Raw genomic sequence first — 25,026 nt, 5'->3', positions numbered from 1 at the left:
CCCGATTCTTTCATCTGTGCATTCAGAATGTAAAGAATACACTTGCCCGTGTGGCTGCCATTGGTAGAGGTCAGTTTTTGGCCTGTTTGATTGGCTGTGCAGCCACCTGTTTTGGACCCGGATGGAGACATCCCACTGGAAGACTCAAAGTCAGGTGTCCTTGTACTGATTTTCTGATTCCTTCTTCTTAGGTCACAGAAGATGTGAATTCAAGTATCAAGACATTTTTTTGTCCCAATGATACCTACAATGACATGGCCACACTCTTCTTCAACCCTCAGGAGTCTGCCATCCTCCAGCTCTTCCACCAGGACGGTGGGTGTCTGCACTGCAGCCCATTCCTGGGCGATTGGTGTCATCTGAGACACAGCCAGGCTTGCCCTTCATTCCGAGCAAGACCAGGACTTCTTTGTAATGCCCACCCAGACAAAAGATTGGTTTCTGCCTCCAGTGTTGGAAGGGGAACTGGCATGGGGTGTGGTCGGGCCCCGTAGGTCTGCTGGGCCTTGGCAGGCATCCGGTGGTGGGACTCAGGTTGGCTCTTCCCTTGCAGGCACTTTCAGCCCCGTCACTCTGGCCTTGTTCTTCATTCTCTATTTCTTGCTTGCATGTTGGACTTACGGCGTTTCTGTTCCAAGTGGCCTTTTTGTGCCTTCTCTACTGTGTGGAGCTGCTTTTGGACGTTTAGTTGCCAATGTCCTAAAAAGGTACTCTGTGTGTGTGCACACGTGTGTGTATGCATGTGTGCGCATGTGTGTGCGTGCATTCATATGTCTGTGCCCGTGCATGCACGTATGTGCATAGGCACAAGAGTGTGAGCTGTAGGTCCCCCCACAGCCTGTCAGTGTGGTTCAAAGCCATGTTCTCGGTGTTCTCCTTCACTAGCTACATTGGATTGGGCCACATCTATTCGGGGACCTTTGCCCTGATTGGTGCAGCAGCTTTCTTGGGCGGGGTGGTCCGCATGACCATCAGCCTCACGGTCATCCTGATCGAGTCCACGAACGAGATCACCTACGGGCTTCCCATCATGGTCACACTGATGGTGAGCACACGCCCTCCAGGCCTGTCAGGCTCAGGGCCACGTTCACCCGACAGGACCTATTTTTAGGCCTTTGCTTTGTGTTTCAGGTGGCCAAATGGACAGGGGACTTTTTCAATAAGGGCATTTATGATATCCACGTGGGCCTGCGAGGCGTGCCGCTTTTGGAATGGGAGACAGAGGTGGAAATGGACAAGTAAGACTGTGATTTTGCTCATGTCCTAGTTTCAGAATGTATTAGCTCTAAGGCCTAAGGAATGTTGATATTAGGGTAGGAAACAGTAACTCACTTTTCTTGGGCTGAAAGAAGCAGCATACCCATTCCTAAGCATGTGTGAGAATGTGGAGCAGCCCATGGGCTGGGTGCTGCGAGGACAGGGCAGGGGACACGGGGACTGCACTGGGCAGGGCCTCTTCATGGTGGTTTGGCTTCCATGGCATTCTGGTTGGATATGAGGTGAGGTCTCTGGATCAAGTTCGTGATGTGATTGAATGTTTAAGGGTATGCCAAGCCCCAGGAGTGAGAATAGCCTATTACACATGTGCCCATCAGAATGCCCTGCTGCTAGCCGTGATTGTTCTGGGCATAATCACCTCATAACCCACCTGCTAATCCACAGGTACCTGGGCTTCCTGTGTCTAGACAGCAGGCAAGGCCCTTATGGGATAACACGGGGGCCAGGAAGCTGTTTCTGTGGGCGGCCAGGCGGGAGGTCATTTCCAGCTTTCCAGGCCGTATGGTCTCTGTCACGACTACTCGACTCTGCCATTGCAGCAGGAAAGCAATGAGCACGATGGACTTGATCAGTGGGCAACAGTTTGCTGTGCCCTGATCTAAAGGGGGACCCAAGTGCAGTTTTTATTATTATTATTATTATTATTGTTTTTTGAGACAGGATCTCACTCTGTCACCTAGGCTGGAGTACGGTGGCATGATTATAGCTCACTGCAACCTACGCCTCCCAGACTCAAGCGATCCTCCTACCTCAGCCTGCTGAGTAGCTGGGATCACAGGCACGTGCCACCACACCTGGCTACTTTGTAACGTTTTTTATAGAAATGGGGTTTTGCTGTGTTGCCCGGGCTGGTCTCGAACTTCTGGGCTCAAGCATTCCGCTGGCCTCGGCCTCCCAGAGTGCTGGGATTACAGGCGTGAGCCACTGTGTCCGGCCCGGACGTTGTGGTAAATGCTGTAGCACAATTAGCAGTTCAGGGGCAGTATGTGGAGTGTGCTGCAGGGCACCGAGGAGGACCTGGCCAGCCCCTGGACTAGCAGCAGGACTTCCTGGTGAGGGGATGTTGCTGTTGAGCTGAGGGATGAGCCAGGGCCCATCAGCCTGGCACAGCAGGGAAGGACATTCCAGGTGCAGGGAACAGCATGTGTGGGGGGATAGAAGTACAAAGGAATGCACTGGGTTTGAGGGAGGGCTGGAGCAGTTCAGAAGGGAGCTCCCCGCGTGGTCTGAGCAGGGCTGGAGAGCCAGCACAGCTTATCCCAGGGGCCTGCGGGCGCTGTCATGAGGCTGGATGACTTGCCCTCCTCCCCCAGGCTGAGAGCCAGCGACATCATGGAGCCCAACCTGACCTACGTCTACCCGCACACCCGCATCCAGTCTCTGGTGAGCATCCTGCGCACCACAGTCCACCACGCCTTCCCGGTGGTCACAGAGAACCGCGGCAACGAGAAGGAGTTCATGAAGGGCAACCAGCTCATCAGCAACAATATCAAGTTCAAGGTAAAGAAAACGGCATGAGAGGAAAGGCGGGTGAGAGACAAGCGGTCCCGTCTCATGCGGCTTAGTGCTTTGCCCAGCCAGCTCTCGGGAAGTTGGCGCTGTTCTCATCACATGCGACAGGGAGAGTAGATTTGACAGCAGGGGCAGCTTTATCAGGCCATGAAGACGTGTGTGCGTTCCTGCTGCAGTGAGCGTATGGATAGATCTGTTTTTCAAGTCAGCAGCTTTCATGGTTTATTATTTACGTGTGAGAGTATCAGGATAAGTTCTAGAGATGCCAGCAACAGAAATGGACTTGGACCTACTTAAGAAAGAGAAGGAAATCCACAGGAAAGCTCAGGACAGCCGAGAAAGCTGAAGGACCACAACCCATGTGCTGTGGGGACCAGGTGAAGGGTCTAGCAGACACCCCTCGGGTACCAGGAGGAAGGGGCACTGGCCCTGGGTTCCTCTTGATTCCGATTCAGAATCCAGGGAGAGGGGGCATCCCGTTGCCTCACTTGGGTCGTGTGCCACTCCTTGGCTTTGGGGGCAGGCACGTTGATTGGCAGTTCTATCAAGACAGGATGTTGTTCCCCTCTGGAGAATCAGGCTGCTCTTCCCAGATGAAACCACAGAGGCTGCAGCCAGGTCCTAGGGTTCAGACTCCTTTGAACCACCAGCCCAAGCCACTTCTTTGAACCTCAGCCCCTTTAAGTTCCTGCATCCGGATGTGCCTCTGACCCTCCCTGTCACCCAAATCCTCAAGCTCCATCAGTGCTGCTGTATTCGTTTGCCCACACGCAGTAGCCTGTGTTCTCCCCACCCACAGAAATCCAGCATCCTCACCCGGGCCGGCGAGCAGCGCAAACGGAGCCAGTCCATGAAGTCCTACCCCTCCAGCGAGCTGCGGAACATGTGTGATGAGCACATCGCCTCTGAGGAGCCGGCCGAGAAGGAGGACCTCCTGCAGCAGATGCTGGAGAGGAGGTGAGAGCCGGGCGCGGCCCCCGCTGCCCACAGGGCTACACGGCGGCAGGGTCAGCCCTTGGCTCAGATGTTGTGAGGTGGCTCCTGAGTTTCCTGGGAAAGTTGGATGGGGAGCAGGCTGGGGACATGGCTCAGAAGAGCTCCCGCTGAGGGTATCCCAGGCAGCATCTGGTTTTTGTGTAACAGATACACTCCCTACCCCAACCTATACCCTGACCAGTCCCCGAGTGAAGACTGGACCATGGAGGAGCGCTTCCGCCCTCTGACCTTCCACGGCCTGATCCTTCGGTCACAGCTTGTCACCCTGCTTGTCCGAGGAGTTTGTTACTCTGAAAGCCAGTCGGTAAGTCTCTCCAAGGCAGAAATCAGCCAGGCCAGGCCTGATGAAGCTTGAGGGATTGGGCGCTGCCCGGTAGGCCATAAACAGTGCCATAGGGAAAGCTGAATGCAAGGCAAGAAGTACAGAGTGGACTTAGGGGAGGAGTTGCCACAGCCGGGTGGCGAGAAACAACAGCGGTTTATTCCTTCCTAGTTCAAGGCCAGAAGTACAAAATCCAGGTGTCACCAGGGCAGCGCTCCCTGGCTCTGGGAGAGGTGCTGTCCTTGCCCCTTCCTAGCTCATGGGAGTTGCCTGCAGTCCTTGTTGCTCCTGACTGAATGCAGTCCCCATCCTCGCCACTGTCATCAGAAGGCGTTCTGTATATCTTCTCTCCTTTCCCTAAGGACACTTGTCACTGGATTTGGGGCCCACCCGAATCCAGCATGGGCTTATCTGAACTTGGTCACATCTGCAGAGACCCTGTTTCTAGAAAGGTCACATTCATAGGTACTAGGGCTTAGGACTTGGCCATATCTTTCGGTGGGGGGACAGATTTACCCCCCAGCCACTTAGCGCTTTCTCACTTAAACTTCCAAATAAGCCATTTGCGTCTCATGAATCAGGAAGAAAGGGAGTGCAGAGAGATCAGGGGACGGCCCAGGGTGCCACAGCTAGGACTTGGCCAAGGACTGGGTTTGACTGGAAAGCTCTCACTCTGGAGTGCCTGCTGCTGCTGTGCCACCTGCCTCAGCAGCCCAGAGCTGGGCATATTCAGGCATCAAGGGAAGGGGCTCTCGGGTGACCCCGCTGGCCACTGCTGCCCGAGCACGGACAGTGTCTGGGTTGGAATTGCAGAGCGCCAGCCAGCCGCGCCTCTCCTACGCCGAGATGGCCGAGGACTACCCGCGGTACCCTGACATCCACGACCTGGATCTGACGCTGCTCAACCCGCGCATGATCGTGGTGAGAAGGGCCGCCCTGGCCTGTCCCATGTGGAGCTTCCTTTTCGCGTTGTTGGCGTCTCAGGCAACCGGTGACACACGGTCTCTTTGCAGGATGTCACCCCATACATGAACCCTTCGCCTTTCACCGTCTCGCCCAACACCCACGTCTCCCAAGTCTTCAACCTGTTCAGAACGATGGGCCTGCGCCACCTGCCCGTGGTGAATGCTGTGGGAGAGGTGAGTGAGGCCCTGGCCCTGCCCCCACCTTTGAGAAAGGATTCCCCCAGCCAGGTGCTGTTTGTGCACCCAGGCTTCTCACCAGAAATGTAGGCATCCCACCAGGAGGGGAGGGGGGGCCCAACACTGTGGCTTTGAACCCTGCTTGGCTTCTACACACTCGGGACCCTTTCCCCTGCCTGCCAGCAGATGGCACCAGCGTCCCACTGGCCGTCCTTTCCGGCCAGAGCCCCGCCTCCCCCAGGCTGTGTCTTCCTCTGGAATCGGGACCACTTGTGTTCCTTGGTTCTCCACCTGTGTGGGGATTCGCACATTAGATGAGAGAATTTCAAGCAAAGTACTTTGAGTTTTACAAAGATATAAAACACCTAGTAATGATTGCTGCAGAGTTTCCTTTTTTTCTTTTTAGAACTTCATTATTTTCTTGTTACACAAATATTATGTCATTGTAGGAAAATACAAAAACACATATGAGCAAAAAGCAATCAAAAACCAAACCCTCGTCCCTACCCTGTAGCGGTAGCTGTGGTAACTTTTCAAGGCCACCCTCTCAGTCTTTTGTTGTTGTTGCTGTTGTTTTGAGACAGGGTCTCACTCTGTCACCCAGGCTGGAGTGCAGTGGCAAGATCTCGGCTCACTGCAGCTTCATCCTTCTAGGCTCAAGTAGTCCTCCCACCTCAGCCTCCTGAGTAGCTGGGACCACAGGCATGTGCCACCATGCCTCAGCTAATTTTTGTATTTATGGTAGAGACAGGATTTCACCATGTTGCCCAGGCTGGTCTTGAGCTCCTGAGCTCAAGTGACTCACCTGCCTCTGCCTCCCAATGTGCTGGGATTACAGGTGTGAGCCACTGCACCTGACCTCAGTCTTCTACGTGGCACGACCCTGGCATGCATAGTGCGTACTTACACAGGTTTTGTTACAGTAGGTTAACTTATGTCCCTTGAAATGTAATTGCCAACTACACTGACAGAGTCCTAATATAGTTTATGACGTGATTTTGGAGTTCCCAACAACAGTGACACATGGGAACCCCTGTAATGACCTGTAACAAATGACTCCCATAGGTCACTTTGCAAGGTGGTGAGTATGAGGCGTGGCAGGGGTCATAATCTCAGGAGACTTGAGGGGCCCCACCACTTGCACATCTGTGAAGCAGGCTGGTCATGATGGGAGCTGAGCGCTGAGAATGTGCCCTGTGGAAGGACATATTAGTTCAGATGCCAGCTGGCCCAAGCCCTTTTTGGAGCTAACCTTGTTCCCTCAGCCTCCAGTGTGTGAGCCTTCATTATCTGTTTATCCAAGTCAAGCTGTGTCTGGCTCTGCACTATCCAGGCCTCCGCATTCTGTGACAAACTAACAGGGCCAGCTCCTCTCACTCCTCTTCTTACCAGTGGGTTTTACCCTGAAGGTGACTCGGGCCTTCTTCTCCTTGTCCTAGATCGTCGGGATCGTCACACGGCACAACCTGACCTCTGAATTTCTGCAGGCCCGGCTGAGGCAGCACTACCAGACCATCTGACGGCCCAGCCCGCCCTCTCCCGGGGCTGCCTGGGGAGGCAGCTTATGCTCGCTCCGGCTGGCACAGCGGCTGGGGCTGTTCCGGGGCATGGAGGATTCCCAGTCACCCACTCAGAAAGCCTGGAGTCATGGGACACCTTGCTGGTCAGAGGTCCTGGGGGTGGTTTTGAACCGTCAGAGCTTGGACTTAGATTCTGACTTCCCCAGCAAGGATCTTCCCACTTCCTGCTCCCCGTGTTCCCACCCTCCAGTGTTGGCACAGGCCCACCCCTGGCCCCACCAGAGCCAGAAGCAGAGGTGGAATCAGGCGGGCCCCGGGCTGCACTCCGAGTCGTGTTCCTGGCCGTCTTCGCTACTTTCCTAGAGAACCTGGCTGTTGCCTTAAATGTGTGAGAGGGACTTGGCCAAGGCAAAAGCTGGGGAGACGCCAGTGACAACATTCAGTTCATGACTAGATTTAGGAATTGGGCACTGAGAAAATTCTCCGTATTTCAGAGAGACCTTCCCTTGTTTGGGACTCCGAACACGGCATCCTCACTGGTTTGTTTTAAGGGAAACACTGTACTCCTGGGTGTGGGCAGAGGCTCTGGTCTTGCCCCTGTGGTTTGACTCTCCTTAGAACCACCACCCACCAGAAATACAAAGCATTAAAATCACACTAATAACCCCCGATGGTCAATCTGATAATAGGATCAGATTTACATCTACCCTAGTTCTTAACATTTCAGCTTTCTCTCCATCTGCAGGTTATTCCCAGTCTCCCAGTAACACGTTGCTACCCAGACCCTTTTCATTTCCTTAAGTTTTGATCTCCGTCTTCCTGCTGAAGCAGGCAGAGCTCAGAGGATCTTGGCATCACCCACCAAAGTTAGCTGAAAGCAGGGCACTCCTAGGTAAAGCAGCTTCACTGAACTCTGGGGAATGGTGCCATTTTTTTCCAAGGTAGAAAGGAAGCACTTCTGAGCCAGTGACCACTGAGAGGTGCGCGCTATGATAACGCAGATGGCCTGTTCGAGGAAGAGGGTGTCTGCCCTTCACAAACACCTCTCTCCCCCCTGCACTAGCCGTCCCACACTCACATACAGAGGCCCTTCGGGAGGGCTTCCGCGCCGCAGGGAGGGTGCGTGGGGAGGATGCTTCCTGCCAGCACATGCCTGAAGGTTTCGCGTGAAGCGTGGGAACCACCCCATCATTCAGTGACGTCATTCTTCTCCAGGCTGGCTGGCCCCCTCTGACTAGGCACCCAAAGTGAGCATCTGGGCATCGAGTATTTGCACTTATCTTCCCCCACCTTCTCCATGGCATCTCCGTTCCAGCAGGCATCCCTGGGGCAGGCGTGCTTTGGCTCAAGATGGCCTTCATTTACGTTTAGCTTTTTTCAAAACCGTGGAGGTTGCCCACGGGCCTCGGCACCCGGCCCTGGCAGCACAGCTCTCTCAGGCCCAGCCCTGGGCGACCTCCTTGGCCAAGGCTGCCTTTCGCCCTGGGGTGGGCGTCAGTCCTGGCTCTGCCGGTCCAGATCTTGCACTCAGCACACTCTAGGGAATAATTCCACTCCAGAGACAGGGCTGCTTCGAGGTCTTTCTCCAGCTGACTGTGGCCCCTCCATTTCCCCCATTTTCTTACCACTCCGACCAAAATTGCTTTGACTTCTAAATGTTTCTGCTTCCCAGAATGCACCTGGCTTGTGAAACGGGGATGATACTCCCAGGAAATAGTGCAGGACATCACAAGGACCCAAAAGGCAATTCTTACTTAAATGTGACTGTTTGGCCAGCTGCTGTTGTATTTTATGGCAGTGTTCAGAGCTTGATCACATTATTTCTTCCTTTTATTAAGAAGGAAGCCAATTGTCCAAGTCAGGAGAATGATATGATCACCTGTCACAGACACTTCATTCCCTCTCCCCGGCCCTTCCCAGAGCTGGCAGAGCTAACGCCCTGCAGGAGGACCCCGGCCTCTCGAGGGCTGGATCAGCAGCCGCCTGCCTCGAGGCTGCCCTGGTGAATGTTGCTGGAATTCATCCCTCGTGCACATCCTGTTGTGTTTAAGTCACCAGATATTTTGTTCCCATCAGTTTAGCCCAGAGATAGACAGTAGAATGCGAATACCTCCCTCCCGTAAACTGACTGGACGGCTGCCAAGGAGGCCCCAAACCCAGCCCCATGCAGAGGCACGTGGTTTCCTGTTCTCCTCTCTCTGCATCTGCCCTTTCCTGATAAGCCCAAAGACAACAACTTCTCCACTCGTGACAAATCAACTGTGAGCCTCGCTCCTTCCATTTCTGTCCATTAGAAACCAGCCTTTTCAGCACCTCACCCATTAACCGCCCCACCACCCAGCGATCAGGCGCCTCAGTAAGGCAGATCCGCGGATGGGGAGCCTGCCGGTGGCCAGAGGTGGTGTTTGTGTTTGTCTCCAGCTCGGTGTTCCATGGCTCCTAGGCGAGGTGATCAGGGAGTGGGGCCAGTGGGTCCCCGGCCCTGGCTGTGGGACCTTGTGCTGAGGGATGATTTGCTGCTGACCTTGATTAACTTAACAGTTCCCAGCTGGAAGGGACACTTTCTGGACCCAGTCCACTGTATGGCATTGGTGATGCAGAATTATGCACTGACATGACCCTGGGTGACAGGAAAGCCTTTCGAGAGGCCCACGGTGGCCTCGCCAGCCCTGCAGTGTTGATGTGCCGTATTGCCCCACGGCTCTGCAGACCTTGGCCATTGCCGCAGTCAGCTTCCTTTTTTCTGTTTGCACTGTTTGTATGATGTTAGCTAATTCCACTGTGTATATAAATTGTATTTTTTTTAATTTGTAAAATGCTATTTTTATTTGAACCTTTGGAACTTGGGAGTTCTCATTGTAACCCTAACATGTCAGAATAAAATGTCTTCTGTCTCCTTTAGCCTCTTGTCTCCATGCTGCTCTTTCTTTCAAGGGATAGTTGGGTTGTATTTTACTCCCCCTTTCTGATGTGTGAAAATTACACTAGGACATAGTTTCCGAGTCTCAGAGCTCTCCCTGTGCAGCTGGGCAGGGGGCCTCTTCATTCATGGGGGTCCACTTCTCTGTACTAGGCAGCGACCTTAATGAGAACGGATTTCATCCTGTGGCTCTTAGCAGAAGTCACCGATGTCTGTTTCTCCCTTCAGATGAACACTCTTCCTGATCCTCTCTGGAAATCATCTCCTGCTAGCAGCCGCGTCCCGGAGCAGCAGATGGGGAATCCATTCTGTTTCTTCATGGTGTTTAGGAATTTGCCCCACCAAACAGATTGCCCTGATGTCCAACCCGAAGAAGTGAAACTGCTGTGGGTCTGGAGAGGTGAAGCCCCGTGGCCAGCTTCTGTCACCGCCATCTGCCATTGCTTTTTGTTCCCTTGCTTTTGGTTTTGCAAGAAGCATGGCCTCTGTCTCTGTCTGATCTGCGTCAAGTCATCATTCCATAGTGACAGAAGTGGCCATTCCATCAGTGGTCGCAGCCAGTTCAGCTCCTGCACCCATCCCCACGTGTTCTGTAAGTCCCAGGGGCGTTTTCTGCCTTGTGTTTTTGTCATTTTTCAGTCCGTTCCATTCAATGAGAACTCCCTGTGTTACGGTGACACCTTGGGAATGGGCTACTTCCCCTCCTAGCAACCCATATCACCATCCCAGACCTCAGGAGCCAGGTTTGGGCCAGTGCTGTCTCCTGTCTCTCTTACTTTCATCCTTGTCATTCTCTGCCCCCTGGTCCTGGTATTTAAAGTCCAGGTAGGGAACATTTTGATTGGAGGTGGTTAGATGAGGCTCTCCCCCGACCTCCACCCCTTGCCATCAGTTCACTGGGGGTCTCCGACTTTCCTCTGCAAGGAGCAAGTTGCTACTTTGTTTCCTCTTTTCCCAATTTCTGGACAAGACCAAGGCAATTTGACCAACATTTATGGGGCATCAACTCTGAGAGTGCCGAAGGGGCATTTGCCCTCAAAGAGCTTGCAGTCTAGGGACATAGACACAAGCAATTGCACATGGGCAATTCGTGTTGTGTGCTATTATAACGGTTATGTGTGCAACACTGCCTACCAAGAGACTCATTGTTACTGGGCACAAGATATCAGGAAAGAAGTGTTCACATGAGCCTTAAGGAATCAGTACAATGTCTTCAGGAGGACCGGAAGAAGGACACCCCAGGTGGAAGGAACAGCAGAAATAAAGGCACAGGGGCATGTGTGGGTGTGGGGTGTTAGAGTGTCATAGGATCTGATGAGGAGGTTGGGGTCCATGGGGGTAACAGGTGGGAAAACAGCTAACTCTGTTTAAGGTGAATTTATTGCCTGGTGTTGTGTGCTCAGAGCAAATACCCTTTTCAGGAGCAGATACAAAAAGGCTGCCTCTTCTCCAGCAGCTCTTATCTTAATAAAATACAAGTCCAGGCCCTTTGGACCCAAATTAGGCAAAGACTATGGCTGTTTTCCAAATACTTGTTAGTACACAAAAGGTACATGAACTCGCAGTTTGTCTGCATGGCAAACTTTTCTTCACTTTGCTCGGTTTTCATTATTTTTTTGAGACAAGTCTCATTCTGTCTCCCAGGCTGGAGTGCAGTGGCACCATACCAGCTCGCTGCAGCCTCCGCCTCCCAGGCTTAAGCCATCCTCCCACCTTGGCCTCCTGAATAGCTGGAACTGCCGGTGCACATCACCACGCCTGGCTAATTTTTAAATTTTTTGTAGAGATGAGGTCTTTATTGCTCAGGCTGGCCTTGAACTCCTGGGCTCACGTGATTTGCCCACCTTGGCCTCCCAAAATGCTGGGATTACAGGAGTGAGCCACTACACCCAGCCTACTCAGCTTTTAAGCTCAACACTCTGCCTACTCTTTTCAAAACTAAAAGTGCCATTAACTTAGCTGTAGCACCTAACTCTCTCGAAATGTATCAGAGGAAATCTAATTAATACTCTCATTTTCTGAATGTTCCCCCCAAAAACAACAAAAACCCCCGTAACCAAAAAGCACTAAGTGGAATTTGAGGCCTCCCCAACCACCCACCAAAAAAGGAGGGTGAAATGAAAGGAATAAGGAAACCTCAGCATTCTGTTCTCTGACAAAGAGTAAAATGACAAGGAATATCGATCGGCCTGAATTCTCTTCCCCAAGAAGAAATCACACCAACGCAGGCATTTGTCTTCTGTCCATGGTGCTGAAGTTTATTCACTTTCAAACCACTTTCAGTAACAGGTGAGGTTCTACCTTAAAATTTAATGCATGGGGTGGGAGAGGCAAGGAAGCCACCATCACACCACTTTATCTACAGTTAGTGTAAGATGTGAGAAGTGTTGACAGGAAGCTGCAGCTTGGATGGGATGATCACAACTCCATGACAACGAGATGACACGAATGCAGGAGAGACCCCAGCGGGCAGGAACCTCTTGCCGTCTGTCCCAAGGCCCAGCCCTCCTTGTGCTCCCTGGCTGTTATCTTCGGTACTACAAGGAGAACACAGACATATCTGGCTCGGTGACCTGGCTGTCTTGGAAAAGTCAGCTTCATGTGTGAGTGTGCCCATCCTCTGAACTTGATTACTGACTACCTGCTTCCCACCGGCCCCCACCCCAGCCTGATGACCCTCTGAACTTCATGAATTGATAAGCAAGTTACTCATCAGAGTAAATTTCAATTGAGCCCTTCAGGATCTTGCAATTCTGGGGAGGAACATGAGCTGCTAGTCAGCCATGCAAAGATAACTTGGCCCTATGACTATTTTAATTTCCCAGTGCTAGTGGCAGTTGCTTCTTCTTTTTTTTTTTTTTTTTTCTTTGAGACAGAGCCTCACTCTATCACCTAGGCTGGAGTGCAGTGGGGCAATCTTGGCTCACTGCAACCTCTGCCTCCTGGGTTCAAGTGATTCTCCTGCCTCAGCCTCCCGAGTAGCTAGGACTATAGGCACCCAGCACCACCGTGCCCAGCTAATTTTTGTATTTTTAGTAGAGATGGGGTTTCACCATGTTGGCCAGGATAGTCTCGATCTCTTGACTTCATGATCCACCTGCCTTGGCCTCCCAAAGTGCTGGGATTATAGGCGTGAGCCACCGTGCCCAGCCTTTTTTTTTTTTTTTTTTTTAAGCATTTTCTCAGCAGACTGTAGCTAAGGACAATAGATGGCGTGTCCTGACACCCATGGGGCACTCACAGTGTTGGGGCAGAAACTTGAGAGAGAATGAGCTTCTGCATTGGTCTCTTTCCTGCTGAGGGTGTCTCCCAGTAGTGTCCATCCCATCCCATTTCCATCCCCAGTTCCTCTTACCCGGAAGCTGTTACAGCCCAGTCCGCTCTGGGCTCCAATCCTGTCCATCCTGCCCCCGAAGCAACTGGATCTCCGCAGGCTCCGAGGGGCAGTGAGCAGCGCCCTCAGCTTGCTTTTTAAGAGGGCAGATCGATCGGAGGAGTCCCAGGGGCCCTGCCCGAGGGCACCCCCATCTCTCTGGGCTGGGCTGACATCCCCGGTCCAGGGAGGCACCTCAGGGAGGGGGCTGAGAGCAGCCCCCGCTTCTTCATTCTGCTCTCTGAGCACTTGTGGGGGCACGACCTCATCTTCTAAAGGCATCTTTTCTTCCAAATGGTCCAGCAAATTCTTTACAAAAGGAAAATACAGGGAAAGGGATAAACCTCATTGACTTGGAGAAAATCAAGAGGCGTGAGCACAGCATCAGAAAGCCCCGTGGCCCCAGACTGCACCCGCTTTCCTGGCCCTACCTTGAAATCCATCAGGTCTGCGTTGGACACGGCATTGTACATGGGATTAGCTCTGGTCTGACCTGGGAGCTGGAATGCCAGAAAAAGGAGGAAGCTCACACTGATGGTGGAGAAGGAGCTCATGCTGGCGTAGTCAAGGAGCAATCCACTGCTTGCTGCTCTGTCTCTCCCCTCTGGTTCCTCTCTGGTTCCCCTCTCTTGGCCTACGTCCGTCCCTGTCTCCCAGCTGCCCAGTGCCTCCTCTTTTTATAGCCCCCCAGCTCTCCAAGCACGCAGGAGAGACAGAACCCTCCCCATTCTGTCACTTGCAGCGATAAAGCAGCCAAGTGAGAAGCCAGCAGGAGATGCCCTTTTAAAGTTATCATCCCGCAGGGCTTGTCACAGCCCTTCTGCCTTAGGCAGCCCCAACAGCCCCCCAGACCCTCGGCTGCAAGAGCCGCATTCTTGCTGATTTGACTCAAGAGGCTTCCACTTCAAAGGTGTGAGAAGAGTAAAAAAGAGTCCTTGGTTATCTCACCACCGTGCCTCAGGATTCTTTCTCCTCGATGCTGGTACCCATGCGGGGAGACAGAGGGTGACGCTTGGCTGCTGCCCAGCTCCCCTGGTTTGTTTGTGGCTCAGCTGTCAGGGCCTCCAAATAAGGGTGGAGAGGAGGAAATGGCAGGCAGCCAGCAGCCCGAGACAAATGGGTCCATATGCTCAAGCTGGCCTCACACCTGCCTCATCCGCCACGTGGGCAGACCTCTGGCCTCAGACAGGGCTGCCCTCACCCCTGGCAGTCCCTCTCCATGGTCAGACAAAAGGGAGTTATTTTTTAGTGTATAAAGTCAGCCAGGAACCAAATGTGATGAAGCTCCAAGCCCCGAATAGAAATACCAAGAAAAGCCGGGGAAGCACAAGCATCTTCTCTCCAAAGCTCCTCCTCTTCCACGTCCCCCGCGACCCTCCTCCAACATGCTGTGGGGACAGGCTTAGAGGACGCAGCGAATTTCGTTTCTTCCTTTGCTGTTTATACATGCTCAGACTCTTCGTGTTTGAAGTTTGTAACAGCCCCCTGCCCTTCCTGGGCTTGTGCCCATAGCAACTTAGCCGATGAAGGGAGGGAGGTGGGGGTGAAGGAGGTACAGTCGGTTTCCTTCAATGCCGTCTACATCCTTCCCTGAGGACGTGGCAAGGGGCAAGTGACTGAGCCACCAAGGTCACAATTTCTCTGGCCCCCAAAAGAGAAATAACAGGCAACGAGCCTGTCTATGTTTAACGAATGGCCTGTTTGCTAAGCACCGAACTCAGTGTTAGCCATTACCATTCAATGCAACGTATACTGGGGGAAAACACTAAATTCGAAGGACTGACAGACCGGCACTCTAGCCCCAAACCAACCAGTTGCATACATCTTCGCAGCCTTATTTTCCTTGTGTGTAAAATGAGAAAGACTGTGCTGAGAACTTTATGGAAATGATTTTATTTTGATCATCATCCCCAGCTGGTGGTAGACCGCATTGTCCTTGCTTACAAGGGAACAGAACTGAGCCTGAGGGGCTATGCCGCTTGCCCAAGGCCACTAGGTGCCTAAGTGGCAGAACCAGGACTGGAACCCCAGGTCTGACACTGATGTCCGCATCCTAGCCTATTTCACGTAGGGTGCTGCCTCTTTACCCCTTAGCTGCATTCCCCTATTAAAACCATCATTCCCCATCTTTCAGATGCCCCAGGGAGCTCCTTCACCTTCCCCATGCCCCTGGGGCTGTAGTTTTTTTGTGCACTTACCAAGGCTGTGTGTGTTTGGCTGCTCTCCTGATCTATTTCTACACCGAATGTGTTTTAATCCACTCCTTAGAAGCTCAGAAAATGTGTGTTAAGTGACCAGCTCTGTCCTGGCCAGATCTGTCCCCAGGTGTGCTGACCTCATGACTGACCAGGTGGACAGGGCATTGTGCAGCCATAAGGTTGGAAATCAGGGCAGCAAGTGACCAGAGGTCACAGAGGTATCCAGGGTGATATTATTCTAAGATAAGCTAAAAGGAACCCTCTTTGGCAAGCCTTGGGGGATGTGTATAGTGGGGGATCTAATATTTCATGGGATGTTTAGAAGCAGCCTGTAGGAGTGAGAGAGAAGAAAAGTAACAGGCACAGATTTGGCAATTGATTTGAGTCAGCCAAGCTCAACTTGAAATCTGAAATGGTTGGGAGGCCGAGGGGAGTGGATCACAAGGTCAAGAGATCGAGACTGTCCTGGCCAACATGGTGAAACCCCGTCTCTACTAAAAATACAAAAAAATAGCCAGGCGTGGTGGCAGGCGCCTGTTGTCCCAGCTACTTGGGAGGCTGAGGCAGAAGAATGGCGTGAACCCAGAAAGCAGAGTGAGCCGAGATCGCGCCACTGCATTCCAGCCTGGGCCATAGAGCAAGACTCCATCTCAAAAAAAAAAAAAAAGAAACCTGAAATGGGTGCAATTCTTTTTTTTTTTTTTTTTTTTTTTTTTTTTAATAGAGACAGGGTTTGCTATGTTGCCCAGGCTTGTTTCGAACTCTTGGGCTCAAGCAGTCCTCCTGCCTTGGCCTCCCAAAGTGCTGGGATTACAGGACTGAGCCACTGTGCCCAGCCTGAAATTGCTGCAATTCTAAGTAGGAGCTTGCAGGACAAAAACCTCTCATATCCTGATGAGTCCCTGGAATGTGCTCACAGCGTAATTGCTCAGTTGGAAGGGTTATTATTAGCGAAGAGGATCCAGTGGGCACCCTCACTGGGGGAAACGCGTGCTGGTGCTGTGTGCGTCACTCCGCCTGTCTCCTGGAGATGCCCTTTGAGATGAACCTTTGATATAAGCAGAGACTTCCGCGGCAATGCTGCTCCTCTGTCCTGAGCCACTGCTGAAGTCTGTAGGTAGTCCAAGGAGAAGCGGAAGTCCCATCCAAGGTTCTAGAAAGAGAATTTCAGAATTTTCCCACTTCCTTTTATTAAAGTCACTTTTCCTCTTCCAGAGTGAAACGAGTGAGACGTGAGTGTCGTCTGTGGAGTCTCTCTTAGCCAGGTTTTTTTTTTTTTTTTTTTGCCAGGGGGAAGAAATGGATATTCAGCTGTGCTGCGCTGCGCGTTTTGAATAGAACCAGCATCACTGCCTGCACTAACAGAGCGCCGCAAAAACACAAACCATCCTCAAAGGCACTTATTACCCCCAATCTTATTAAAGCCCACACCGGAAAGCAGCTTGACATAAAATTTCTCTTCATTTCCATACTCCCGCTCAGCCTGGAGAGATGTGTGCGGGGGGATCTGGTATTTAATAGGGTGGTTAGAAGCAGCTTGTGGGAGTGAGAGAGAAGAAAAGTAACAGGCACAGAAAGCCAGGCCCACCCCCATCCCCACCTCTTCCGTGCTGAAAAATCAAAAGCCTTTTATTTCCTGATCACTGGAAAGAAGTCATCTTAGTCATACGACGGGCAGAGCACTGCAAATGGGTGGGAGAATCCAGAATCCAGGTGTCGCCAGATTCCAGCCCAGAGTTTGGCTTCACGGTTCTCTGGGGGGATGCTGCGGGCTGCTGCAGGGAGCCCCAGAGTGTGCAGTGTCACCCACGTGCAGAGCTGGTACGAAAACCCCAACGCATTCGTGGCATGATTCTGCAGGACCCAGATGGTCTGAAGCAGAAGCCCCAGTTGGGAGAAATTGGTACATATTTAAGGATGATCATTGCTAACTTTGAAAATGATGTTTTGTTTCTTTGGTTTTTTGTTTGTTTGTTTGTTTTTTGAGACGGAGTCTCGCTCTGTCGCCCAGGCTGGAGTGCGGTGGCACAATCTCGGCTCACTGCAAGCTCCGCCTCCCGGGTTTACGCCATTCTCCTGCCTCAGCCTCCTGAGTAGCTGGGACTACAGGTGCCCGCCACCTCGCCCGGCTAGTTTTTCGTATTTTTTTTTAGTAGAGACGGGGTTTCACCGTGTTATTAGCCAGGATGGTCTCGATCTCCTGACCTCGTGATCCGCCCGTCTCGGCCTCCCAAAGTGCTGGGATTACAGGCTTGAGCCACCGCGTCCGGCCTGTTTCTTTGGTTTAATATGGAGGTCACTAGGGACAGTTTTCCTAGAAAACAAAGCCCAAGGCAAAAGGTCACTCACTAAAGTTTTGTGGGGGTTCCTATTCAAGGGAAGCAAGAGTGAGGGGGAAAGGAAGTGAGAGGGTGCTTTAGTTAACTACTACTGGGTAACAAGTCACCCCAGACTGGGTGTGGTGGCTCACACCTCTCATTCCAACACTCTGGGAGGATCGTTTGAACCCAGGAGTTCAAGACCACCCTGGGCAATATGGCAAAACCCCATCTCTACTGAAAAGACAAAAAATGAACTGGGTGCGGTGGTGCGTGCCTATCGTCACAGCTACCCTGGACACTGAGGTGGGAGGTTCACCAGAGCCCAAGAAATCGAGGCTGCAGTGAGCCATGACCAAGCCATTGCACTCCAGCCTGGGTGACAGAGTGAGAACCTGTCTCAAAAAAACAAAAGCCAGGCATGGTGGTGCATGCCTGTAATACTAGCACTTTGGGAGGTTGAGGCAGGAAGATCCCTTGAGCTCAGGAGTTCGAGACCAGACCGGGCAACATAAAGAGCCCTGTCTTTAATTAAAAAAAAAAAAAAAAAAAAACAACCAAGTTACCCCAAACCTCAGCAACTTCACACAATGCACATCTATTATCTCATTGCCTCTGTGCTCTGTGGATCAGGGATCTGGCCCTGCTTGGCCTGGGGCCCCTGGGCAATTAAGTCGTTGGCTGGGGCTGCAGTCATCTCAAGAGTTGGCTGGGGGAGGATGTGCTTTCAGGCTCACTCCTGCAGTTGTTGGCAGAAGCCACAGGTTCTTGCTGGCTGGTGGCTGGTGGAAACATCAGTTTCTTGCCACATGGGTCTCTCCATGGAGATGCAACTGTCTTCTGTTAAAGTCAGGGGAGAAAGAGACAGAAGTTATGGAAGAAGCCACAGGCTCTGTAAACTAATCTCAGAAGTGACATCCCATTCTTCATGTTGTGCTGTTCTGTGTCCCTCAGAAGTGAGTCTCTGGGTCTCGCTCACAGTCTAAGGGAGGGGGTTACAGAGGGTGTGAAGACCAGGAGTTAGGGCATCTTTAGGGGTCCTCTGAAATCACTGCCCGCACAAATAGGAAGGAGAGCAAATGTAAGGTGACATTGGCTGAGTGCAGTGGCTCATGCCTGTAATCCCAGCACTTTGGGAGGCTGAGGTGGATGGATCACTTGAGATCAGGAGTTCGAAACCAGCCTGACCAACATGGTGAAACCCCGTCTCTACTAAAAATACAAAAATTAGCCAGGCATGGTGGCGTGCACCTGTAGTCCCAGCTACTTGGGAGGCTGAGGCAGGAGAATCATCAAGGGCGGGGCTCTGCAGGAGGGCTGACTTATTTGGAAGTGTCTTAGTTTAAGTTCTCTTGAACCGGAGACAGGGATTCCAGTATTAGTGACTGATCTTGGAAACAAGCCCAGGAAATGTCAGCAGAGAGTGGGGAAGTGACACAGGAAAAGTAGAAGTCAGTGACCACCTCTGGCAACAGATGCTTAATGCTCTTCCCACAGAGAACTCCAAGCAGGTGTAAGACACGTGCCACCTATGACTCAAGGGAGACGGGTCTTTGCTTTATTTTATGTTATTATTATTTTTTTTGAGACAGAGTCTTCCTCTGTCACCCAGGCTGGAGTGAAGTGGCAATTTCAGCCCACTGCAACCTTGACTTCCAGGCTCAGTGATCCTCCCACCTCAGCCTCCTAAGTAGCTGGGACTACAGATGTTTACAATCACACCCAGCTAATTTTTTTTTCTTTTATTTTTAGTAGAGATGAGGTCTCTCTTTGTTGCCCCAGGCTGGTCTCGAACATCTGATCTCAATTTATCCTCCCACCTCAGCCTCCCAAAGTGCTGGGATTACAGGCGTGAGCTGCTGCACCAGGCATGAGCTGGGTCTTTAAATGCCAACTCCTGGCCAGGTGCAGTGGCTCACACCTGTAATCCAAGCACTTTGGGAGGCTAAGGTAGGAGAATTGCTTGAGGCCATGAGTTCGAAATCAGCCTTGGAAATATAGTGAGACTCTTCATCTCTAGAGAAAAAAAAAAATTCTTTTAATTAGCCGGACATGGTGGCACACTCCTGTAATCCTAGCTACTTGGGAGGCTGGCGTAGGAGGATCACTTGAGCCCAAGAGTTTGAGGTTATAGTGAGCTATGATCATGCCACTGCACTCTAGCCTTAGTGACAGAGCAAGACTCTGTCTATTAAAAAAAAAAAAAAAAAGCCAACTCCTGTCAGATGCTGGTTGAACACTGCTCAGGCCAATGTCAATTCCCCAGCACTTCCAGCCAGCCCCAAGGAGCTGAGTGGGCTTTGGCTGCCAGAGAAAGTTCTTAGGCAGAAAAGTGTGGTGCTGCTGGACGAAAGGATTGACATGTGCTGGAGCAGTGAGATCAGGGGCTATGGGCCTCTGCCGTGCCTGAGACGGGAGAGCTAGAGGCAGGAGAGTGGGAGCCAGCGTCCGAGGGCAGGTACTGAGTTTGGTTTTAGAAATGCTCCAGGCAGCTGTAGGGGGCAGGCTCCAGACTCCGAGGGAGAAATGGATCGCTTGGTGGAATAACACTGATTATTTAAGCTAAGGCAGTGGATGAAAAATCCTAGAGAGAGGCTGAGATCTACAACATGAACAAAGACGAACGGCCAAGTTCATGACGTAGTTTAGAACCAGCTCTGCCGGAAGAGAAATGCATTTTTTTTCCTTGCCACAAATCATTCTCAGAAAGGCCAAAAAGTAGGTGGGGCGCGGTGGCTCATGCCTGTAATCCCAGCACTTTGGGAGGCCGGACATGGCGGAGATGGAGACCATTCTGGCTAACATGCTGAAACCCCGTCTCCACGAAAAGTACCAAAAAAAATAGCCGGGCATGGTGACGGGTGCCTGTAGTCCCAGCTACTCGGAAGGCTAAGGCAGAGAATCACTTGAACTTGAGAGGCAGAGGTTGCAGTGAGCCAAGATCGCGCCACTGCCCTCCAGCCTGGGTGACAGAGTGAGACTCCATCTCAAAAAAAAAAAAGGATCAAAGCAGCCATAAGAGGAAGAGAGAGGGGCTCAGTGTTCCTTGAGACTGTCCCAGGTGCGAAATCACTGACATGAGATGAAGCTTTCAGGCCCAGCGTGGTCCTGACTTGTGTGACCTGAACACTGGAGACCTGAAAAAACCAGTTCACTCCCTATTGAAGCTTCTTCCAGCTCTTAAGCCACGGACTAAATCTCCTTGGTCTGTTTTCACCAGCATGTCTTTCTGGAAAGATTAAAATAACAAGAGACTTGGTGCGGTGGCTCATGCCTATAATCCTAGCACTTTGGGAGGCTGAGGCAGGTGGATCATTTGAGGTCAGGAGTTCAAGACCTACCTGGCCAACACAGTGAAACCCCGTCTCCACTAAAAATTAAAAAAAAGTAAAAAAAAAAAAAAAATAGCCAAGTGTGGTGGTGCACGTCTGTATTCCCAGCTACTCAGGAGGCTGAGGCAGGACAATTGCTTGAACCCAGGAGGCAGAGGTTGCAGGGAGCCAAGGTCGTGCCACTGCACTGCAGCCTGGGCAGCAAGGCAAGACTGTCTCAAAAAATAATTAACAAATAAAAAATAAAATAACAATTGTAAGGCTGGGCACAGTGGCTCACCTGTAATCTCAGCACTTTGGGAGGCCAAGGTGGGAGGATTGCTTGAGCCCCGGAGCTTGACTCCAGCCTGGGCAACCTGGTGAAACCCCATCTCTACAAAAAATTAAAAGTAAAAAAAAGAGGCCGGGCGCGGTGGCTCAAGCCTATAATCCCAGCACTTTGGGAGGCTGAGACGGGAGGATCACGAGGTCAGGAGACCAAGACCATCCTGGCTAACGTGATGAAACCCCGTCTCTACTAAAAAAAATACAAAAAAATAGCCGGGCGAGGTGGCAGGCGCCTATAGTCCCAGCTACTCGGGAGGCTGAGGCAGGAGAATGGCGTAAACCCGGGAGGGGGAGCTTGCAGTGAGCTGAGATTAGGCCACTGCACTCTAGCCTGGGCGACAGAGTGAGACTCCGTCTCAAAAAAAAAAAAGTAAAAAAAAGAAAATTAGCCAGGCGTGATACATGAGCCTATGGTCCCAGCTACTTGGAAGACTGAGGTGGGAGGATTGTTTGAGCCTGAGAGGTTGAGGCTGCAGTGAGCTGTATTCATGCCACCGCACTCCAGCCTGAGTAACAGAGAACTCTGTCTCCAAAAAAAAAAAAAAAAAAAAAAAAAGTGTCTATGGAGATAAACCATTTGGCAGCTTCTTTGGGAGACAAGGTTGGTAACAGGGAGTCAGGGAGGTTAAGGCCATGGCTACAGCTACGTGGGGAAAGGTTAGGGAGGGCTGGTTTTAAGGGCAGCCACAGACAGTGTATGTACCACAAAGCTGCCTGTAAACACCAACCACGTGGAGAGCTTGATGAGACGTCACTCACTGGGTCCAGCAGGAAGCTCACTACCCCTACCAGGTCCAACTGTCACATTTGGCTCCTTCACAGGTCACTTTGGGGTCCTCTATCCTGCTTGGGGAAACGACCCAAGTAACAGAATGTATGGCATGTACAGCCTCCACCATCTCAACCCCATTTATGATAAGCCAGAGTCATCTGCAGCAGTTCGAAATGCTGGCTGGGTGTGCAGAGTGAGTATTTTGGGAGGGGTGTGTCCTCATCACCTGAGCAGAGGGGAAAGGCCACCAGCAGGCAGTGGCCCCAAACGTTGAACTGAGTGATGTCACTAGGAGGCGGACCTCCACCTCACCCACAAGCCTGATTCACTGGCTTGGAAAAAGCTGGGTGGGACAGTGGTTAGGGGTCCGGGTCCTCGAATTGTGGCTCTGTCACTTGCTAACTACGTGACGTTGAGAAAGTTATATAATCTCTCTGTGCCTTGGTTTCCCTATCTGTAAAATGAGGGATGTGAGAGTTTTAACTCCAGGCCAGGCGCGGTGGTTCATGCCTGTAATCCCAGCACTTCGGGAGGCCGAGACAGGTGGATCACTTGAGTCCAGGAGTTCGAGACCAGCCTGGCCGACATGGTGAGACCCCATCTCTACAAAAAATACAAAAATTAGCTGGGAGTGGTGGTGCATGCCTGTACTCCCAGCTACTCAGAAGGTTGAGGCAAGAGAATCTCTTGAACCCAGGAGTCGGAGGTTGTAGTGAGCCGAGATTGCACCACTGCACTTCAGCCTGGATAACAGAGTGAGAGCTGTCTCAAAAAATAGTTTTAACTCCTTCGTTGTTGTGAGGACTGTATGACTGTGCCTGGTACATGAATGAGGATTTTATGAATATTAACTATTCTTTTTTTTTTTTTTTTTGAGACAGAGTTTCTCTCTGTCCCCCAGGCTGGAGTGCAGTGGCACCATCTCGGCTCACTGCAAGCTCCGCCTCCCGGGTTCATGCCATTCTTCTGCCTCAGCCTCCCGAGTAGCTGAGACTACAGGCGCCCGCCACCACGCCCGGCTATTTCTTTGTATTTTTAGTAGAGACGAGGTTTCACCGTGTTAGCCAGGATGGTCTCGATCTCCTGACCTCAAGATCTGCCCCCCTCGGCCTCCCAAAGTGCTGGGATTACAGACATGAACCACCTCGCCCGGCCAAATATTAACTATTCTAATTACTCATTGCTCTCCCCGGGTCGGAAACACTAGACATGACTCACAGTTGGTGGAAAAATAAGTTGCCCCTAAAACCTCATTTTTATTTATTTTATTCTCTTTTTTTGTTTGTTTTTTTTGAGACAGGATCTCCCTCTGTCCCCAGGCTGGAGTACAGTGGCGCAATCACAGCTCACTGCAGCCTCCCCACTTCCAGGCTTAAGCAATCCTCCCACCTCAGCCTCCTGAGTAGCTGGAACCACAGGCATGCACCACCACGCCCAGATGATTTTTTTCATTTTCATGTCTTGAAGATATGGGGGTCCCATTATGTTGCCCAGGCTGGTCTTGAACCCTGGGCTCAAGCTATCCTTCTGCCTTGGCCTTTCAAAGTGCTGGGATTACAGTGTGAACCACCGTCCCTGGCCTAAAACCTCACTTTTGAGTAATTTTTTTTTTGAGACTATGGAGTTTCACTCTTGTTGCCCAGGCTGGAGTGCAATGGTGCAATCTTAGCTCACTGCAACCTCCACCTCTCAGATTCAAGTGATTCTCCTGCCTCAGCCTCCTGAGTAGCTGGGATTACAGGCACACACCACCATGCCAGGCTAATTTTTGTATTTTTAGTAGAGACGAAGTTTCACCGTGTTGGCCAGGCTAGTCTCGAACTCCTGACCTCAGGTGATCCACTGGCCTCGGCCTCCCAAAGTGCTGGGATCACAGGCGTGAGCCGCCACGCCCAGTCTAAACAATCTTAATTGATGTCATTAGATATCCATAAATCCTCAGATGCACACTGGGTTAAAATGATAAATAACACAAAGGCCCACCCTCTAGGTCCCTCTCATTCAAAGAAACATCTGATGAGAACATCAGAAAGGACTTGAGAGTGAAGTTCAAGGCCAGGAGCGTGGGGCTCAAGAGTTGGAGAGCGCAGGCTCGAGAGTCACCTGGATCTCCGCTCAGTTCCCAGCACCAGCGCTTCATTGCTGTGTGCTCTTGGATAGGACGCTTAGTTTTCCTGGGTCTGTTTTCCCATTTGGAAAATGGGCATAATAATAGTGGACCTCATGATGCCTTACCCCTCAGCTGAGCTGGCATTATAAATGGCATTGTAAGAAAGGGAATGACATGAGGCCCTTCCCAGGAATCTGAAAGGAGAGGAACTCGGCACTGTGGGAGGCCTGGATTGCAGGGTGTGGAGGAAGGGGACCCATAGGGGAGATGGCCTCCCCACTGGTTAAGGCAAAGAGAAGAAGAGATGATGCAGCCCCAGGGGAGGAGCACCCTGGAAAGCTGGGCCGATCACCAGACCCCTCTCACTTTGTGGGTTGGAGTTTTGAAGACTCCTTTGTGGGATGATCCCAGGAATTGGAGTTTCAAAGCTGATATTTGGGGCAGGATGGAGGGCTCACCCCCGAATGGGAATGTAGATGAGCCACACACACACACACTGCCCCCAGTCACTGACATTTTAGCTGAGACCTGAAAGCAATAATCCCCAGGGAGAGTGCTTTAATGGTGGAATTCCAGGCAGAGCAAGGACGAGTGGAGAAAATGGCTGGACACATGCCCTCAGGTTGCACACATATGTCAGGACCTGTTCCACACCCAGGAAGAAACTGCCCTGCTTTGAAAAGCAGTTTCTCCCAAGTGCCTCAAGTACTTGAGATATTTAATAACATTTCAGAGCATTAAAAACTCTGAAAGAAAAGAAAGCCTGCTACCGCTACCCTTGAGGCCATGTCCCCATCCCACCATGACGATGCCTTGAGATCACAGGGCTTTGTGGTTTTTGTTGGGTTGGTTTCTTTGAAATTAGGGATTATTTTTAATGCGCCAAGACAAATCAGTTTCAAAAGA

General features: G+C 51.5%; 2 protein-coding genes across 5 annotated transcripts in view; one reads left to right on the top strand and one right to left on the bottom strand.

The window, feature by feature from the left end:
• LOC105473165 (chloride voltage-gated channel 6) overlaps positions 1-9,671 on the top strand; it is a 38,473-nt gene extending 28,802 nt beyond the window's left edge. Inside the window, exons 14-23 of one of the 2 annotated variants that reach the window (XM_011726806.2) lie at positions 192-315; positions 554-707; positions 886-1,045; positions 1,132-1,238; positions 2,592-2,778; positions 3,590-3,747; positions 3,934-4,090; positions 4,922-5,029; positions 5,122-5,247; positions 6,690-9,671. In XM_011726806.2, coding sequence (XP_011725108.1) covers positions 192-315; positions 554-707; positions 886-1,045; positions 1,132-1,238; positions 2,592-2,778; positions 3,590-3,747; positions 3,934-4,090; positions 4,922-5,029; positions 5,122-5,247; positions 6,690-6,770 — 1,362 coding nt within the window. In that variant the 3' untranslated portion in view covers positions 6,771-9,671. Of the gene's footprint in view, positions 1-191; positions 316-553; positions 708-885; positions 1,046-1,131; positions 1,239-2,591; positions 2,779-3,589; positions 3,748-3,933; positions 4,091-4,921; positions 5,030-5,121; positions 5,248-6,689 lie in introns of those variants that run through there. The other variant, XR_982100.2, reaches the window with a different exon arrangement.
• A 2,250-nt stretch (positions 9,672-11,921) lies between these two features.
• Positions 11,922-15,400, bottom strand: LOC105473164 (natriuretic peptide A). 3 transcript variants are annotated; one of them, XM_011726803.3, is made up of 5 exons: positions 15,262-15,394; positions 14,012-14,125; positions 13,495-13,563; positions 13,046-13,372; positions 11,928-12,227 (listed from the first exon to the last, which is right to left on the bottom strand). In XM_011726803.3, the coding sequence occupies exons 3-5, from the start codon at positions 13,534-13,536 to the stop codon at positions 12,216-12,218; spliced, it is 381 nt and encodes a 126-aa protein (XP_011725105.1). In that variant the 5' UTR covers positions 13,537-13,563; positions 14,012-14,125; positions 15,262-15,394; the 3' UTR covers positions 11,928-12,215. The 3 variants fall into 3 exon arrangements, with proteins under 3 accessions (XP_011725104.1, XP_011725105.1, XP_011725106.1); XM_011726804.3 differs by lacking the exon at positions 14,012-14,125 and having other exon boundaries at positions 15,262-15,400; XM_011726802.2 differs by lacking the exons at positions 14,012-14,125; positions 15,262-15,394 and having other exon boundaries at positions 11,922-12,227; positions 13,495-13,955.
• Between the last annotated feature and the right edge of the window lie 9,626 nt (positions 15,401-25,026).

This window comes from Macaca nemestrina, chromosome 1, assembly GCF_043159975.1.
Source record: "Macaca nemestrina isolate mMacNem1 chromosome 1, mMacNem.hap1, whole genome shotgun sequence".
In the NCBI taxonomy this organism is placed as follows: Eukaryota; Metazoa; Chordata; class Mammalia; order Primates; family Cercopithecidae; genus Macaca; species Macaca nemestrina.
Note: the sequence above shows the minus strand (reverse complement) of the source record. Positions and strands in the feature narration are given on the sequence as shown.

Coding starts and splice junctions, on each gene's coding strand:
- LOC105473164 (XM_011726802.2), bottom strand. CDS start 13,617: ATGAGCTCCTTCTCCACCATCAGTGTGAGCTTCCTCCTTTTTCTGGCA. Junction 13,373..13,494: donor CAGACCTGATGGATTTCAAG/GTAGGGCCAGGA, acceptor CCTTTTGTAAAG/AATTTGCTGGACCATTTGGA.